This window comes from Pezoporus occidentalis, unplaced genomic scaffold (assembly GCF_034315485.1).
Source record: "Pezoporus occidentalis ecotype Australia unplaced genomic scaffold, CSIRO_AGI_Poc_V1 ctg178, whole genome shotgun sequence".
NCBI lineage: Eukaryota > Metazoa > Chordata > Aves > Psittaciformes > Psittacidae > Pezoporus > Pezoporus occidentalis.
Window position 1 is genome coordinate 550,885 of NW_026913618.1, and position 16,960 is coordinate 567,844.

A 16,960-nucleotide genomic window follows, 5' to 3' on the forward strand; every position below is an offset into this window, starting at 1 on the left:
AGGAGTCCTGCCATGTCCCAGAGCTCCCTGCATGAGCACTGCTGCTCACCTGGGTACATCCCTGGCCTTTCTCCATGTCCAGCACCGTGAGTTCCAGTATTCCCTCCTCTGTGCATCCCAAGCATAAACAGTTCCTGGTGTGGTTTTGTGTTGGAAATGCTGGAGCGTGTCACTAAACCTCGCTTGGGTTGAGCGGACACAGTATCTTGCAGGTAAATCTTGTGTTACAAGTTCATCATCTCAAGTGTAAGATTAAAGTCAATGATTAATTCCCATTAATAGCACTGTTTGAGCAGTGTGTAACTGGAAGAAGGAGCTCACAGTGATGGGAGAGAAAATGATGTGAATTCAAAGAACTCTCTATGAGCCTGTTCACATAAAGCAGCTGTAGTGGTCACACACAGCATCAGGCTGCCCACAGCCTGTGATTGTGGCTTCCCCATGCTCCAAGGGCTGAAGAGAAGTGACCTGCTCATGGTGATGGTGTGTGGTGTTGGGGTTAGTCCCAGGTGCTCCCGCAACGAGGCCTCTTCCCAAAATTCCTTCTTTTGTTGACTGTTTCTCCCTCTGTAACTGTTTTTTCTCCATGGAGCAGTTCCCATTCCCAGTTTTGTCCCTCACCTTTCCCCACGTTAGGATCAGGTCCTCAGCATCTTGTGTTCATTGCTGTCATCACAGGAGAGGAAGGGGAGGACCCAGAGGCCTGTAGCAAGTCTTGTCTGAAACCTGTCACCATCTTCCCTTCTAGTCAAGGCCTCTCTCTCCTTGGCCCCTGGAAGCTCACTCTGTCTTACCCGGACTCGAAGCAATTCAGTCTTTGGGTTTATATTAAAAGCCTTAGGTATTTGTGTCCACTCCAGGTTTATTTAAACGGAACATGTACCATGTCTGATGGTATCTTTAAATAATCTTGCCTATTTCAGGGGAGGGAGATGACAAATATTTAGTCTTAGACTTGCACTGGTGCATTTTCCTAAGTGTAACCTTGCCTGGTTGTCCCGCTGGTTCATGCTGTAAGGTCAGTCTTACGGATTAAAGTCTGATAATTATTGCTCTGTTTGCTTCGACAACGCTTCTGCCTAAGAGCTCATCATCTCAGTCTCCCCTCTGGCAGGTTAAAGCCAAAGACAGCCTTGTCCTGTCCCTACAGGCCCTTGTCCCAAGCCCCTCTCCAGGTTTCCTGTAACCCCTTTAGGCACTGGAGCTGCTCTAAGATCTCCCCTTCAGGAGCCTTCTCTGAAGCAGCCCAGCTCTCTCAGCCTGGCTCCATGGCAGAGGAAGAGCCCTTCAGCTCCAGCGGTCGGGGCAGGGCTCTGGCCCCAGCTCCGCTCTCCCCTCAGCTGAAGCTGGATGCCACGGGACGGGGTCCGGGCAGAGCCCCGCGCACCCGGGCGGGGCGGCGGGAGCCGGTGCGGGGGGGACCGGGGGAGGGCAGGAAGCCGCGTCCTGGTCCCGCCCCGGCCCCGCTGACTCACGACGCGGCGATAAGAGCGGCCCGGCCCGGCCCTGCACGCCGATGCCCCGGGATGTCCGGTACGCGCGGGCCATGGGCGGCCCCGCCGCGCCGCTGCCCCGTGGGCTCCCGCTCCCGTTGCCGCTGCTGCTGCTGCTGCTCCCGGCGCAGGTACCGCGAGGGGCGGGTGCGCGGTACCGGGACCAGGGGGGACCGTGGCGAGCGCGTCCGTGTCCCCCGGGCTGGCAGCGCGGGCAGCGGCGCCGTCGGGAGCGGGTCCGGGCGCAGCGGGAACAGCCCCGTGCGCGAGGCTCCGGCGTGCGGGAGCGGGGAACGCGCCGGGAGTGAGCGGGGAGCCCGGGGTCCAGCCCCCGAGGGCGCAGGGTGCGGGTGAGGCTCTGCGGGGCCCCGTGGCCGCGTTAATGGTGTTGGCAGCAGCGTGCGGGACCCGGCGCCCGCAGCACCGCGCAGATGCTGTCCTCTGACCATAGAAGCGATTCCAGCGCCGAGTCTGACTGCGCTGAGCGGAGCCGAGGGCCCGTCCCTGCCTGCTCCTGCCCGCAGAGCTGCTGCCGGGCCGGGAGCGTTGGCAGCGCTGCCGTGGCAAAGGGGCCGTGTTCCTGGTTGTGCTTCACTGTCCCTTTCCGTCACTGGGGAAGCGAATGTGCCCCAAGCCCGTGGCTGAGGTCCAGCATCGCTGCAGGCTCCAGGGTGACGTGGTGGGAGCCTCGGGAAGCAGAGGTCCTGGGGACATCCCATGGGAACAGCAGCTGCTCTCCTGGGCTGCTGGGGCAGCGGGGCTGGGAGCGGAGGGGAGGGTGGCAGCTCCCGGCGGTCCCAGTCCTGCCCGTGGTGCTGTGTGCGAGCTGCTGGGCAGCCCGGCCTTTCTTTGGGTGCCCTGACACCGGAAAGCTTTAGTTGCAGAAGGGATGGAAGGAGCTGCAAAGCATCAGGACAGGGAGAAGCAGAGCAGGTGAGCGCAGAGCGCTGCGCTCTGACCGCTGTGAGGTGGGCTCTGTTCTATTCCCTGATGCAGTGGCCACTCCACGAGAGCTCCGTGTTTGCTACCCTGCAAGAAGGGCAAAGGGAAGAATTGGTCTTGGCACAGAGGGGTTGCTGTGAGGAGCGCTGGGAGGGAGCTGGTGCTGATGGGGGCCAGGGTGTGCACAGACCATCAGCCAGCGCCTGCTTGGTGGCCTGGCTGGGTCCAGAGCAGGTCAGAGGCAGCACAGGGGCTGCACAGGCACGAGGGTGCAGCAGGTTCCTCTCTCTGTTCTGCCTGGCGCCGCGCTGGCACCCGGGACGGCGGCTGCAGCCCTGCTTCTGCCCGGAGCCGCTCGGGTCCGGGGCTGTTTGCGGATCCCTGTTTGCCCATGGGGTGTGTGCGCGCTGCCGGCTGAGCTGGCGCTCGCTGTACGGCTGCTGGGCTGGGGAGCAGCAGCTCCGCTTCCCCGCGTGTGTTTGCAGTGACCTCCTCCACGTCAGGGCAGCCGACACCCGGGCTCCGAGCCCCCGGGGGAGCGCTGGCTGCGTTGCTGGCATGAAAAGTCACCCAACTCGTTTGTTTCTGGAGGGAGCCGGGAGCTGGGCTGCTTGTGTCACTTGTGGGAAGGCGCCAGGAGTCACGGCAGGGAGCAGCCGTGCTGCGGCTCATTCCCACCGGCAGCAAAGCCGGATCCAGGGGAGAGGCGCTGGGCAATGGGAACTTGTCCCCAGGCCTGGCCCTGCTGCTCCCTAAGGACCGTGTTCCTGCCCGCAGTGCCTCAAGGGCGGTGCTGTGACTGTCCCAGAGACGCTGCTCTTTGTATCCACTCTGGATGGAAACCTCCACGCAGTGAGTAAGAGCACAGGGGACATCAAGTGGACCCTCAAGGATGGTGAGTGATGCCTGGGGGGTGCTTGCTCACACCCAGCTCCTGGGGCTCGGCTCTAGCTGGGTTCGGGGGTGCAGCCCCAGCCTGGCTCTCTGGGGTTCGTCCATGCCAGGGATGCTGCCGGCTCCAGCTCGAGGCTCAGCTGTGCTGGAGCAGAGCATGAGCCGGGGGTGCTGGTTCTGGGTCTGCAATGCAAACAGGCAGCGCTGAGCAAACACCGCTGTGCTGCGCCCCGGCAGGGAGAGGCTGCTGACGTCTGCTTTCCCTCTCTTCCAGATCCCATTCTGCAGGTGCCAGTCTATGTGGCAGAGTGAGTGTCAAACCCCGGGCACCGGCACCGGCTGTGCCTGTTTTGGTGCACAACTGCCTCGAGGAGCCTGCAGTTCACAGCAGGGGAAGGGAGCCCCGGGGACATGAACCTCCCAGCTCACACCATGGCATTGCCTTGACCTACTCCCTGTGTTAGCCCTTTGTGCACACCAATGAGCAGCAGCTGCTCCCTGCTGCTGAGCTGCAGCGCTTTACAGCCAGGAGCTCTCAGCACCACCACACATGAAAGGAGGGAAATAGAGGAAAATCCACCTGGAAGAGCAGGGGCACAGCGGGATTGCAGGGAGCAGGGCACGGAGCCAGCAGGGGCAGTAGGTGCAGGGCAGCCCTATGGGGTTACGGAGCTGACCCACAGCAGGAGCTCATCTCCCAAATCTAGCTCTGGAGGTTCCAGGAAAGGCCAAGCCCCGCAGTGAGCACCCTGGAGCAAAGCGCCATGGGGGTTCATTAGTGCAGCTCCGCTTCAGCCCTTGGCCTGTGCCCAGGGATGCTCACGTTTCACCTGCTCTCTCCTTTCCAGACCAGCGTTCCTCCCAGACCCCAATGATGGCAGCCTGTACATCCTGGGGGGGAAGAACAAGGAAGGCTTGATGGTGAGTGGGGCTGGGGGCTGCCTGCATCCTCCCTGCCCCCCTGGGGGCTGCAGACCAGTCAGAGCTTGACGGGGCAAGCATGGGGCTATTGGTTGCTCCAGCTTGTCCTTGTCACCAGAAAGGTATCAGCTGGGATCCGTCCTTCTCCACTGTGCCATCCTGAGCCATGAGGGCAGGGGAGGAGGAGGAGGGGGTTTGCGGGGACATATCCTTCCTGCCCTGCTCCTGACAGCAGGAATGCTGCTGCTAGGGCAGGCCCCGCATCCTCTCCTCTGTGTTCTTGCAGAAGCTCCCATTCACCATCCCAGAGCTGGTGCAGTCCTCGCCTTGCCGCAGTTCGGATGGGGTGCTGTACACCGGTACGGAGGAGCAGGAGGAGGAGAGGGGACCCCGGGAATGCATCCACGGAGGGGAGACTGGAGGAAGCCTGAGGGTGTTTGTCAGGGATGGGCACTGGAGCAGCGGAGGCTTGGAAAGGTGTTCTCATTGCCAGGGAAGAAGCAGGACACGTGGGTCATCGTGGACCCCAAGTCAGGGGAGAAGCAGACCACGCTCTCAACAGAGGCCTGGGACGGTCTGTGCCCATCCAGTCCCCTGCTCTACATTGGCCGGACCCGTAAGTCAGCCCTGCTCCCTGTCTGCATCCATCCCTCCGGAGCCAGGAGCGGGGCGCTGGAGGCGACCTCGTGCCCTGCTCGTGTCCCAGAGTACATCATCACCATGTATGACACCAAGTCACGGGAGCTGCGCTGGAACGCCACCTTCTCCGAGTACTCAGCACCGCTCTGCGAGGAGCAGTACCACTACAGTGAGTGGCCATGGCCATGGCAGGGTTTGGGGGGTGAACTGGGACAGAGCCCTGTGGTAGCACCACGGCATCGCCCCGTCCTCTGCCCTGCCCAGAGATGGCTCACTTTGCATCCAGCGGGGACGGGCTGGTGGTGACGCTGGACAAGGAGAGCGGGGAGATGCTGTGGGCACAGAACTACGGCTCGCCCGTGGTCGGCATCTACGTGTGGCACCAGGACAGCCTGCGCCGCGTCCCCCACCTCAACCTGGCCATGGAGACCCTGCGCTACCTCACCTTCCACTCGCAGGACATCTACGTCCCCAAGTGGAGCCACCAGTCCCTGAAGGACTTCACCAGCACCAAGACCCAGCTGCTGTATGTGGCTCCTGCGCTGGCGGCATTGGCATTCGCGCTGCCTGTGCTTGGATCCGTGATGGGCGGAAGGCTGAGGCTTGTCCCTGCCTTGCAGGCCAGCGCTGTACGTGGGGAAGCACGCAGCCAGCTTCTATGCCCTGACATCCCTGGTCCACAGCAGCGTGGCGCTGGTGGTGAGTGCCTGCGGCGGTGTGCTCGCGCTGCGGTGGCCTGCCTGCGTGGTGCTCCACAAGCTGTGGCTCCCAGCCGCAGGGCATCACGCTGGCCAGGATCGACGGCCCCACCACGGAGGAGGTGACCATGAGGGAGTCGGGGGAGTGCGAGATCACACCCAGCACTGACGTCAAGTACCCGCAGGGCAGCATCACCGCGCTCCGCAACCAGTGGCTCCTCATAGGTGCGGACCCGCATGGGGCTCGGATGTGTCCCTGGGGTGCCCTGGGGAGGGGAGCTGAGCCGGCAGCTGTCTCTGTTCTCCTCCCACCACAGGGCACCATGAGCTGCCCCCCGTGGTGCACACCACGATGCTGCGGGCGTTCCCAGAGAACCTGCGGAAGACGACAGAAACCATCATCCCCAGGGCCCCGTCTGCCAGGACCCTGTTCGATGATGTGAGCGGCAAAGCTCTGTGGGATCCCACCTCTGCACTGCGGGAACCCCAGCCGGTGCTGGGTCCCTGAAGGGCTGGGGTTGGGTGCTGGGTCCCCAGTGTGGGGTCACACAGAGAGGGGGCCCTAAACCCAAGTGCTCAGCATCTGTCCCCTGGTGCCAGCCCAGCCCCGGTGTGTGTTGCAGTTCCTGGCCCCAAGCAGTGCGGAGGAGCCGGCCCTCCGCAGCGAGGAGCAGTTCCCATCGGATCCTGCACCAGGGGAGCAGATGGAGGTGTACCCTGATCCCAGTGCATGGGACCTGGTGATGGCTGCTGTGGGCACGGCTCTGCTGGGCGGGGGGGTCCTGTTCCTCCTGTTCACAGTGAGTGGTGGCAGTGGAAGAGCCCACTGCTCCCGAGGGGATGGGACTCCCTCCCTGGTCATCCCCATGGCTGCGGCACGGTGCACACAGTGCCCACAGTGAACCCTGCTCTGGGCGCTGAGCGCTGCCGTGGTCTGTGTTGCAGAGGCTGCAGAGGCAGCACGTGGAGCAGCAGCAGCAGCTGGAGAAGCAGATTCAGCTCCTGCAGCAGCAGCAGGAGATGCTGCTGCCCGGCCGGGCCTCCAGGGAGGCTGCTGCTGCGGAGCCGGGGCTGAGCCAGGGCAGCGCATCCCAGCCCTCACAGGGCCCCTCAGCCCACCAGAAGGAGCTGGCTAATGGGACAGCCAGCCTGGATCCCGCTGCGCCGGCGGCCGCTGCAGGTGTGTGCAGTGGGAGCGGGCAGGGTGTGAGGGGCTCTGTCTGTGGATGTCACCCGAAGCAGGAGCAGAGATGCCCTGAGACATCTGCTGCAGCCCCACTGAGATGGGAGGAGATGCAGGATCTGCTGCTGGAGAAGTGTGGGCTACAAAAGCAATTGCAGGAGTTGAGCCCAAGGAACATTGAGCTGGTTAAAGAGCTGGTGTCCTCCCTACAGGACCAATGCTCACAGGTTGCAGGATAGCTGTCTTCTCTTCCTCTGCAGATGCAGAACCAGACATGGTTGTGGTTGGGAAAGTTTCCTTTAACCCCAAGGATGTGCTGGGCCACGGAGCTGGAGGAACCTTTGTCTTCAGGTGGGTGTCCCCAGGGTGCCCTCATTCTGCTCCTCTTCTCCCTGAGAACTTTAGAGGTTGAGTTGCCACCTTCCCCTTCTTGTGGTCCTCATCGTATGGGTGGGTACGCAGGGCAGGTCTGACCCTCACACCACTGCCTCATCCTCTCCTTCCCTGGTGCTCCAGCCCCTGTTGAGGTTCCTCTGGCTCTGAGCCTCTTTCCCCAGCACTAAACACAGCAGAGAGCAAAGGGATGTTACTGCCCCACAACAAGGGGAACCCGAGCGCCCCGTGTGCAGCACAGTGCAGGGATTCCTGCCTGCCCATGGCTGTGACAAGCCTTTGGAGTCGCTCTAAGGTGACCCATGCTGAGGATCCCAGGGTCCCGGCTGGGCTGTGCTCCGGCCCTGGAGCCCCATGCACAGACACAGACCCACGCAGGGGACGGTTCGAGGGCCGGAACGTGGCCGTGAAGCGCCTCCTGCCCGAGTGCTTCCACCTCGTGGACCGCGAGGTCCGGCTGCTCCGGGAGTCCGACGAGCACCCGCACGTCGTGCGCTACTTCTGCACCGAGAGGGACAAGCAGTTCCACTACATCGCCATCGAGCTCTGCTCCGCCACGCTGCAGGAGGTGAGCCCACGCCGTGAGCACCCTGCTGCTGCTGCAGGCAGTTCGCTGCAGGGGAAATAGGTGCTGACTGGTGGACCTGGAAACAGCAAGGCTGGGGTGCAAATGACCTCCGCATGGGCTTGTCTCCATCCACCTCTGCCAGCCCAGCGAGCAGCATCTCCTGGCAAGCCCTGCTTCTTTGCCCCGGTTCATCTCTTTCTACCTCTGTGTGGTTCCAGTATGTGGAAAGCCCCAGCTTTGACCGCCGTGGCCTGGACCCGGTGTCTCTGCTGCACCAGACCATGTCAGGGCTGGCTCATCTCCACTCCCTCAGCATTGGTGAGCGGTGGCACGGAGCATCCTGGCTCCATCCCGTCCTCACGCAGCGGTTTGGGTGGCTGACACCGAGCGCTCTCTCTTCCAGCCCATCGTGACCTGAAGCCCTGTAACATCCTCATCTCTGTCCCAAACCCCCACGGGCAGATCCGAGCCGTCATCTCCGACTTTGGCCTCTGCAAGAAGCTGCAGGGGGGACGACAGAGCTTCAGCCTCCACTCTGGCATCCCTGGCACCGAGGGCTGGATCGCACCCGAGGTGCTGCAGGAGGCTCCGAAGGAGAACCCGGTCAGTGAGACATGGATCCCCCCTGGTGCTCCTTGAGCCAGCCCAGTACAGAGAACCAGTGCTCCATGCCAGGACCCACCTGAGCCCTGTGTCCAGCACTGGGCACCCCATCCAAATGCAGTCCTTGGAAGTTCAGGATGGGGAGGTTGGAGAGGGCCATGGCTTGCTATGGAGGTCACCCTTCTGCTTGTCTGCTTAGTGCAGGGAATCCTGTTCCTGCTGGAAGCCAGTTGCTGTACTGGTCCCTGGCAGGGCACACATACTGGTGCTGGCAACATGTTCCACATACCCTCATGGTGGGTTTGGTTTGCACAGCAGGGTGAGACTCGGTGTGTCCATCCTGACTTCTGTCTATGCCTCTGAAAGCCTCTTCCCTGATCAGGACCTGGTGTAATGCATTTTCCAGCATCCCTGTAGCCACTGACCAAGTGTTCACATAAAAGAATGGGGAAGCAGGGAGGTGAAAGCTTTCCTTGCTTTTTGCTATGAGGATCCCATCTCCTTTCACGTCGTGTGTTGCAGACGTGTGCTGTGGACATCTTCTCAGCCGGCTGCATCTTCTACTACGTGTTGTCAGGGGGACAGCACCCATTTGGGGACAGCTTGCGGCGACAGGCCAACATCTTGTCAGGCTCTTACCAGCTGAGCTGCCTGGAGGAAGAAGCTCATGGTGAGACCCTTCCCAAGGGCACAGCCCCATGATAAAGCCCTGAGCCGAGAGGCGCAGCTCCAGGTCCTGCTCGGGGTGTGCTGGTTCTCCCTTGTGTTGTTTCACCTACCAGACAAGCTGGTTGCAAGAGACCTGATTATGGCAATGATCAGCCCTGAGCCCCAGCACCGGCCCTCGGCCCCCGTGGTCCTTGTGCATCCCTTCTTCTGGAGTCAGGAGAAGCAGCTGCAGTTCTTCCAGGTGAGCGGGCAGTGGATGTAAGTGTGCTTTGAACGAGAGCTGGAGATGGCTGTGTTCAGGTCAATGTGCTCGTTTGAGCTGCCTTGGGAAGCAGTGGGGGGGTCCCTGGGTTTGTGTCCCCCTTGGCACCGGCTCTGTTCCCTGGCAAGGGCAGGGCTGTGCCCACCCCATCCCTGCTCTTGGGTGCAGGACGTCAGCGACCGCATCGAGAAGGAGCCCGCTGAGGGGCCCATTGCCTCTGCCCTGGAGGCGGGCGGGCGGGCGGTGGTGAGGACCAATTGGAGGATGCACATCTCCCTGCCGCTGCAGGCCGGTGAGCGCAGGGGCAGCGCTGCCCTGGCTGTGCCGCGGGCTCTGCTGCTCGCTGCCATCGCTGCTCCGGGGCAGCCCCTCGCCCTGCCCCGTCCCCCCTCGCTCAGCATCTCTCCTGCTCTCCCCAGACCTGAGGAAGTTCCGCACCTACAAGGGGGCCTCGGTGCGAGACCTGCTGCGGGCCATGAGGAACAAGGTTCGTGCCCCCCCCGCTCCCTGCTCCCCAGATGCCGCCGGCGCCGCTCACTGACTCCCTCCTGCAGAAGCACCACTACCACGAGCTGCCGGCCGAGGTCCGCGCCGCCCTGGGCTCCGTCCCCGATGCCTTTGTGCACTACTTCACCTCCCGCTTCCCCCGGCTGCTGCTGCACACACACGGGGCCATGAGGGTCTGCGCCCACGAGCGGCTCTTCCGCTCCTACTACTGCCAGGGGCCGGCAGGCGATGGGAAGTGAGCAGGATGCACCCCGGGACCGCGCCAGGCTCCGCGGCCGCTTGTCCCTGGAGCAGCCCCGGGCGCTCTCCGGTGTCCCTGTCTCCTCCATGGGATGATGGGGGTCTCAGGACCGGGTTGCTCAGTGTGCAAGTGGGTTACAAGCAGCATGACCCAGAGGAGCTGAGCACGGGGCAGCGCTGCTCCTGCCCGGGCTCTCCTGAGCCCAAGAGGGATCCTCCGGGACACCCGCCTTTGCAAATGCTTGCCTGAAAGCACCTGCATCAGAGATCCGGTGGCTGCCGGTGGACACGGAGCTTCGGGAAGGAAGAAGCAAATGCGCTGTATTTGCCTGAGGGTGGCTGCAGAGCAGGGCACCAGCAGAGCAGCACAGGCAGGCTGGGGCCAGGTCCCAGCAGGGCGCGCAGTGGGGATCAGGGAGCTTCACCCCGTGCCACATGCCTGGGAGAGCGGTTCTCTGAGTGCGTCCAACCTGGCTGTGACCTGGACTGATAACTTCTTCATAGCATCAGACTGGTCAGGGTTGAAGGGACCTTAAAGCTCCTCCAGCTCCAACCCCTGCCACGGGCAGGGACACCTTCCACTGGAGCAGCTTGCTCCAAGCCTCACTCTTGACACTGGAGGTGATCCCTCAGCACAGCAGAGGCACACCAGGTCAGCTCCTGGTACCACCCCAGGGCTGCTGAGGACAAGGCAGCACCAACCTGGAGGGGGCTGAGGGGCCTCCAGGACAATCCCAATAATGAAGTTTTTAACCTCAGCTGGGCTGAGAAATGCTTTTGTCCCTTTTGGTTGCTGCAGCCTGTGACCAGGCCTGGCCCAGAGCAGAGTGGTGCAGCTCTGGGAGCTGTTGTCCCAGGACACCAAGGCAGGGATCACCCCCGGGATCCTCCCATCTGTTACCCCACAGCCTCCCTGCTGCCCCAGGGCTGTTCTGGTTTATAGCATCCCCGTGGGCATGTATTTAATGCAGCAAGGTTTCCTCTTGGGAATGGCAATAATTGTGTACAGTGTGATTCCTCTGTGCCGGGGTGTGGGATTTTGTCATGCAGGTAACAAGGGGTTTGTACCTGGTTTCTTTTCAGGATGCTGTATGGTCTAGAGCCTTTTATACTAAATGTTATTAAAAAACAACTGAAGAGCTTGTCCTGCTTAAAAACAAACTGGTTGGAGAGCGCCAGGAGGTGCTGGCAGGGACAAGAGCAGGAAGAAACACAGGGTACTTCACTGGGCTCCTGCAAATGGAGCTAATGCCACAGGAGGTGGGGGCCACTAGCCTGCAGTCCTGCTCAGCACAGCCCTGATTCCCCAGCACTGGCAAAGTAACTTCACTCTACCAAGCATCTCCCAGAATGACTTAACCCCCTCCCCACATCTCCCATCGCCCCAGTTCCCTCTTGCTCTGTGTTGAGGTGGAGCCGAGTGAGGAGCAAGCGCTGAGCAGGAGCTCAGGCAGAGCACTGCTCTTACTTGGAGGGGAAGCCAGAAGCAAGGAGCTGGTGTCGCACCCAGCGAGGCACAGGGAGCCAGGCCAGGCTGGACAGTACACCGAACAGTCTTTATTCAAGTTCTGCAATATACAAAAGTTGAGGTTTCATGTAGATTAATTTGTTTTAAAAGGCTGATTGCTCAGTCTCACCCTGGGCATGTTAAATAGCTTACCTGAAGGTCTCAAAAGGGAACAAAGGCCACATAGGCGTGTACAAATAACGTACACGATAGTTCTGCTCTCCCCATGCTTTGGTCTCAAAAGGCCCAGGAGCCTCAAAGACGGTGGTTTTTGAGCTTTGGGAAGTTAAAAAACAACCCCACTAGGTATGCAGTTAAAAAATGTTTTCTATTACAAGTGGGAGCAAGAAACCTTTGGGTACCAGAGTGAACAACACTGTTCCCACAGCATCAGGCACTTCCTTGTGGCAACCAGACCATACGTGGGGGGGAAGCCCAGCTGTGCGGAGGGAGTGTGAGCAGGGATGCTACCAGACCTCCCCATCCACAGCTGGGATGGTTTGGCACAGATGTGGAGTCCATCAAGAGCAAGGTCTAAACAGAGGGTTTCGCAGCAGCTGAGCCAGACTTGGAGGTGAGGAGCTTCTCCACCATGGTGCGAGCGTAGCTGAGCCGGCTGGCCAGCTCCTTGCAGCACCCGTGCTCCTCGATGAGGCTCAGCTTGTACGTGCGGAAGTCCCGTTTCTCATCTATGTACGTGACAGCAGCCATAAGAGGGCACAAGATGACCTTGGTGTGGTCCTGCGGGGAGAGAACACACGGTCACCCCGAGCTCTCTGCTCCCGAGGGCTATCGCAACAGCAGCTGGGGCATCCCAGCATTCAGGAACTACAGCAAAGAGGAACACAACAATGCGGCCAAGCAGACTGTGCACAGCCTCCCTCCTGCTGGACACAGCCCCTCACGAGCAAGGAGTGTCTGCATGGCGTGCACATACCCACGATGGAAGCAAGGAGCTCACTGGGCAAAGCTCTGGCTCAGGCCATGCCCTCCTCCTGCCCCCCCATCCCTGTGTGCAGCTGGAGCTGCAGCCCTGGACAACGCAGAGCAGCTGCCTCACCTTGAAGAAGTTGATCTGCACGGTGCCGTTGCTGAGGTGCAGGGTGATGGCTCTGCGGGTGCGGAACCACGTGCAGAGGTAGGGCAGCCGGGCCAGCTCGTCCCCCTCCCGAGGGGTGATGTTGGCGCCCGCCTTCAGCAAGTGCTCGCTCATGTAGTTCCGGAAGTATTTCAATAGCTCTATCTGCGGGTGGGAGAGGCTGTGAGCGGGCCGAGGGGGGCACAGGGGCTGCTATCACAGACCCAGAGCCTCCGCGCAGCTCAGAGCCTGAGATGTCCCTGCACAAGCTTGTGCAAATCCTGATACTCAAAGTTGACTCAGTCTGCGGTACTCGAGCCTTGCTTTGCTGACACTTCGGTGCATACAAGCACTCATTTCTGTGAAGCTGCCCATAAAGGAGCCTCGGACAGCAACCAGAAATGAACACTCAGAGCTGCCGGTGTCTGCCCTTGAGGCTGTGTTTTACCAGCCAGGAGGAAGCCTGCAGAACACCGGTGACCCTGAGGTACAGCTGCTTCTCCCTGCCAAAGCCCAGCGAGACTGGCATCAGTCTCACCATCAGCCCCCCAAGCAAGGCTCCTGCCCCTGGCACTGACCTTTTTGTTGAGGGCAGAGGGGTAGGATCTCACAGTGAAGTAGGACTCGGTGCCTTTTTGCTCAATGTACTGCAAGCTGTCCCCATCACTGTACATTATCAGATGAGTGGAGTCGTTGAAGAGAACTCCAACGCTGTTGTCACACAGCTGGTAACCTGGTGCAAAAGGGAGCTGCCTGTTAGACCTTCAAACGCATGGGACCATGGGTTGTGTGGAATACAAAGGCAGGTTGTATCACCCAGGGGTTCCCTGACAGCCACCCCCCCAAGTCCCTGCCAGGTCTAAGGAGTCTCCTGTTTGGTGAGGTCTTCTGGATTTGTCATCCTCCCTTATGCATCCCCTGCTGCAGAAACAACTGCAGCTGCTGCAGTGGGTGCTGTGCTCCCTCATCAGCCATCTTACCCAGATGACAGCCATCTCCCACCTTAAGGTGGCCAGGGCTAACGCTCAGTGACCACTGCTCTGGATTCACTCATGATTTGGTAACGTTTCTGGCAGCAATCTTACACACACACTATTGAGTAAAGAACCAGACCTGTGCAATGCCCAAACCCAAGCTTCCCCAGCTTCTTCAGACACTAAAAAAGGCTGAAACATTGCCCCCACGTCATTTACCTAAACCATATTTATCCGAGTAGTCCACCCATTTGCTAACCCAGAAGATGGGAATGCAGGCTGGGTCCTCAGCTTCTTCTGCAAAGAGGAAAGGAGTTTGTTAGGCGACATTTCACAGCACCCTGTGCACCCCAGTGAGCAGGCAATGCCTGAAGGAAGGCAAGCAGCTACCCACCTTGCCTCACCACCAGTCTTTCAGAGGGCTTGGCCAGGTTGACTGCAGTCAGCTGCTGTAACATGTCAGCTAAATGGGTGTCAACACCATCCCCCAGCTCCCGCAGCGCAGCGACATCTTCCTTGTCAGGCAAGCTCTCCAGTGCTGGGCCATCTCGTCCTGGGCCAGCAAAGAGAAGACGCTGGATGAGTGACCAGGTTCCTATAGGCACCAGCTGCACCTCCTACCCCAGCTATAGAGAACACAACACACAGCACACAGCTAAAGCTACTGCTGGCACTTCCTCCCTGCCTTAATGCTGGGCAGAGTGAGGAGACCTCTCTTGCTCACGGAATGCTCCAGGTTTTCTTAAGAACGGGGAGAAGGGGCGAGGGATCACCACATCCCCATGGACTGTTCTGGACATTGCTGCAGCCCAGCCCCACCTCCAGAGGCTCACACTTACCTTTGTTGATCTCAGTCAGCGGCTTTCGCCCGCCCGGTTCAAGCCCACTGGGAGCAATGGAAAACCTAGGAGCAATGGTGAGGCAGCTGGTGGGCAGGCGGCTGGGGATGTATCCCGACGTGAAGAACTCGTCATTCAGCAACTCGTCGATTGTTGGGCGCGTGGCAGGGTCGGACCTCAGCATCTTCTGGATGAGGTTAGCAGCTACAGGGTTGATGTGCTGAGAGGACACAGAGACAAGGGTCAGGGGACAACGTGCATGAGTGGATGCGCAACCCAGGGAAGTTGTGCTTGGAGCAGAGCTCCTGCGCTGCTCCCAACAGCGTGTAAAGCCTGGAGTTAACTGACGTTAGCAAGAGAACTCACAGCAGTGGAATGAGCTGGGGACCTGGCCCAAGACTCTTGGACTTGAACACATCCGTTAAACCCCACTCACCAACTGCCCGGCTCAGGCTTTTGCTGGACTGGGGGGCAGGGAGCTCTGAAACGTCCCCTTTCACAGCACTCTGGGAGCTCACCATTACGTGAGAGCCCGTTAAGCGCTAGAAACAGGATGGGCAGCAGAAGGCTGACCAAGAACTGCTGCAAGGTGAGACCCACCCACAAGGGCCATACCTTGGGAATAGTATATTGGTTCTTCTTGATTCGGATGTAGGTTTCTTTCAGAGAAGGCGTTTCAAATGGCGGTTTCCCCACCAGCAGAGTGTACCTGTGTGTTTGGAGATGAAAGGGGGTCAGCTCTGCAACAGACACTGTGGGGCTTGTGCGCAGTGACCTTCTCCTAAGCACACCCTGGGATTTCCCTAGCAGGGGGAACACACTCAGCATTGGACATGCAGAGGTGCAGACTGGGCCTGGTTGCTGCCCAAAGGGAAGCTGGGAGCTGGCACCCCCTGGAGAAAGGTCTGTAACAGGAAGCACAGGCTTTCGGTAAATGCCTCGCGACAGCCATGCTGTGCAGACACAGCGGCACCAGTGCCTGTGGAGCACAGGGTGTGCTGCTGGCATCAGGCACTCTGGACACAATGAGGAGCTTTTGCTCAGACCGAAAACCTGGAGGAGCCAAAGGAGCAGGACCACAGGGACCAACTGCCCGCCCCACGGCTGTACAGGAGGAACCTTGACTTACGTGATGCAGCCGATGGACCAGATGTCCACCTCGAAGCTGTGCCCCTTCTGGCCCAGCACCTCTGGAGCAATGTAGTTGGGGGTCCCACACAGGGTCATCTTGCGCTCGCCATCATACTCTACTTTGGTGGCCAGGCCAAAGTCACCTGGGGAAGACAGGGTTTGACTGGAGATGCCCTGGATGGCTGGTCCCTGGGGTGGGGTCCCATGGGGGCAGCCATGGGGAGGGCATCACACCACGGATACCTACCGATCTTCACCTCCATGTCATCGCTGAGGAAGAGGTTGGCCAGCTTGAGGTCGCGGTGAATGATGCGCTGGTTGTGCAGGTACTGGCAGCCCAGGATGATGTGGCGCAGGTAGTACCGCACCTCGGGCTCGCTCAGCGCCTTCCGCCGCTTGTGCAGCTCCAGCAGCGACTGTGGGGGAACAGGGCGGTCAGCACCGGGGGGACAATCAGTACCGGGGGACAATCAGTACCGGGGACACCGACCCACATCCCCCCCCACCCACCGGGTCCTGCCGCCCTCCGGCCCCTCACCCTGCGTCGGCAGAGCTCCAGCACCACGTAGACGAAATCATCGTCCTCGAAGAAGCCCTGGAAGCCCACAACGTGCCGGTGCGCCAGGCTGCGGTGGATGGCGATCTCCATGGACATCTTCTCCTTCTGCTGCCGCTTGAGCAGCAGCGACTTGGGCACCACCTTCCCCGCGAACACCTCCTGGCTCTCGGTCTCCGCCAGCTCATAGCACCGCGCGAAGCCGCCTCTGCCCAGGAACCTGCCGCGCACGAAGCTGCGCCGGGTCCGCGGGTCCACCAGCACCTTCGGGACCTCGCTCCTGGCCGCGGCCGCCGAGCCGCCGTTCCGAGCGGGCTCTGCCCTGGCCGCCGGCCGCGCCGGTTCTGCCCGGGGCAGGGCCCGCACCGCCTTGCCGCCCGCCACACTCATGCCGTGCCGTGCCGTGCCGTGCCGGGAGCGCAGCGCACCGGGAGCGGCCGGGGGAAGCCGGTGGCGCAGGCGCAGAACGGGCAGGACCAATTCAAACACCGCTCACGATCGTTACCGCGGCCGCTGCCCATTGGCCCGGAGGATTTAAACTCCACGCCGCGGCGCGGGGCACCATGGGAGCGCTGCGCTTTAAAGGCCGTTAAGCGGCAGAGCGGGACACGCGGTGGGGCCGGGGCACGCGAGCTGCCCCCGTGGTAACGGCCCGGGGAGGGGGCCCGGGTGGGTCCCGGCAAGAGGAGGGAAGGGATCGGATCGGATCGGATCGGATCGCCCCGCTCCGCTCTGGGGCCCCCCCTCTCCCCGCAGGGCTCTGTGCTGCTCTGGGAGCTTCTAACGGGGCTCTGTGCTGCTCTGGGAGCTTCTAACGGGGCTCTGCGCTGCTCTGGGAGCTTCTAACGGGGCTCTGCGCTGCT

General features: G+C 60.9%; 2 protein-coding genes across 5 annotated transcripts; one reads left to right on the forward strand and one right to left on the reverse strand.

The window, feature by feature from the left end:
* The first annotated feature begins 1,340 nt into the window (after nucleotides 1-1,340).
* Nucleotides 1,341-11,151, forward strand: ERN2 (endoplasmic reticulum to nucleus signaling 2). 4 transcript variants are annotated; one of them, XM_062614740.1, is made up of 22 exons: nucleotides 1,341-1,624; nucleotides 3,213-3,330; nucleotides 3,604-3,637; nucleotides 4,178-4,250; nucleotides 4,537-4,609; nucleotides 4,744-4,866; nucleotides 4,957-5,058; nucleotides 5,154-5,415; nucleotides 5,510-5,588; nucleotides 5,668-5,812; nucleotides 5,905-6,026; nucleotides 6,211-6,387; nucleotides 6,533-6,767; nucleotides 7,031-7,121; nucleotides 7,542-7,731; nucleotides 7,950-8,049; nucleotides 8,135-8,334; nucleotides 8,857-9,004; nucleotides 9,117-9,244; nucleotides 9,434-9,557; nucleotides 9,685-9,752; nucleotides 9,820-11,151. In XM_062614740.1, exons 1-22 carry the CDS (start codon nucleotides 1,517-1,519, stop codon nucleotides 10,009-10,011), a joined length of 2,892 nt encoding a protein of 963 aa, XP_062470724.1. In that variant the 5' UTR covers nucleotides 1,341-1,516; the 3' UTR covers nucleotides 10,012-11,151. The 4 variants fall into 4 exon arrangements, with proteins under 4 accessions (XP_062470724.1, XP_062470723.1, XP_062470725.1 ...); XM_062614739.1 differs by having other exon boundaries at nucleotides 1,343-1,624; nucleotides 5,662-5,812; XM_062614741.1 differs by lacking the exons at nucleotides 1,341-1,624; nucleotides 3,604-3,637 and having other exon boundaries at nucleotides 3,208-3,330; nucleotides 5,662-5,812.
* A 398-nt stretch (nucleotides 11,152-11,549) lies between these two features.
* On the reverse strand, nucleotides 11,550-16,495 carry PLK1 (polo like kinase 1). The gene is made up of 10 exons (XM_062614743.1): nucleotides 16,080-16,495; nucleotides 15,789-15,957; nucleotides 15,540-15,684; nucleotides 15,026-15,119; nucleotides 14,411-14,630; nucleotides 13,966-14,124; nucleotides 13,791-13,868; nucleotides 13,176-13,330; nucleotides 12,580-12,762; nucleotides 11,550-12,260 (listed from the first exon to the last, which is right to left on the reverse strand). The coding sequence occupies exons 1-10, from the start codon at nucleotides 16,485-16,487 to the stop codon at nucleotides 12,054-12,056; spliced, it is 1,818 nt and encodes a 605-aa protein (XP_062470727.1). The 5' UTR covers nucleotides 16,488-16,495; the 3' UTR covers nucleotides 11,550-12,053.
* Nucleotides 16,496-16,960: the final 465 nt, after the last annotated feature.

Coding starts and splice junctions, on each gene's coding strand:
- ERN2 (XM_062614739.1), top strand. CDS start 1,517: ATGCCCCGGGATGTCCGGTACGCGCGGGCCATGGGCGGCCCCGCCGCG. Junction 4,867..4,956: donor GCTCTACATTGGCCGGACCC/GTAAGTCAGCCC, acceptor CTCGTGTCCCAG/AGTACATCATCACCATGTAT. Junction 6,388..6,532: donor TCCTGTTCCTCCTGTTCACA/GTGAGTGGTGGC, acceptor TCTGTGTTGCAG/AGGCTGCAGAGGCAGCACGT.
- PLK1 (XM_062614743.1), bottom strand. CDS start 16,487: ATGAGTGTGGCGGGCGGCAAGGCGGTGCGGGCCCTGCCCCGGGCAGAA. Junction 15,958..16,079: donor TGGAGCTCTGCCGACGCAGG/GTGAGGGGCCGG, acceptor GTTCCCCCACAG/TCGCTGCTGGAGCTGCACAA. Junction 15,685..15,788: donor TGACATGGAGGTGAAGATCG/GTAGGTATCCGT, acceptor TGTCTTCCCCAG/GTGACTTTGGCCTGGCCACC.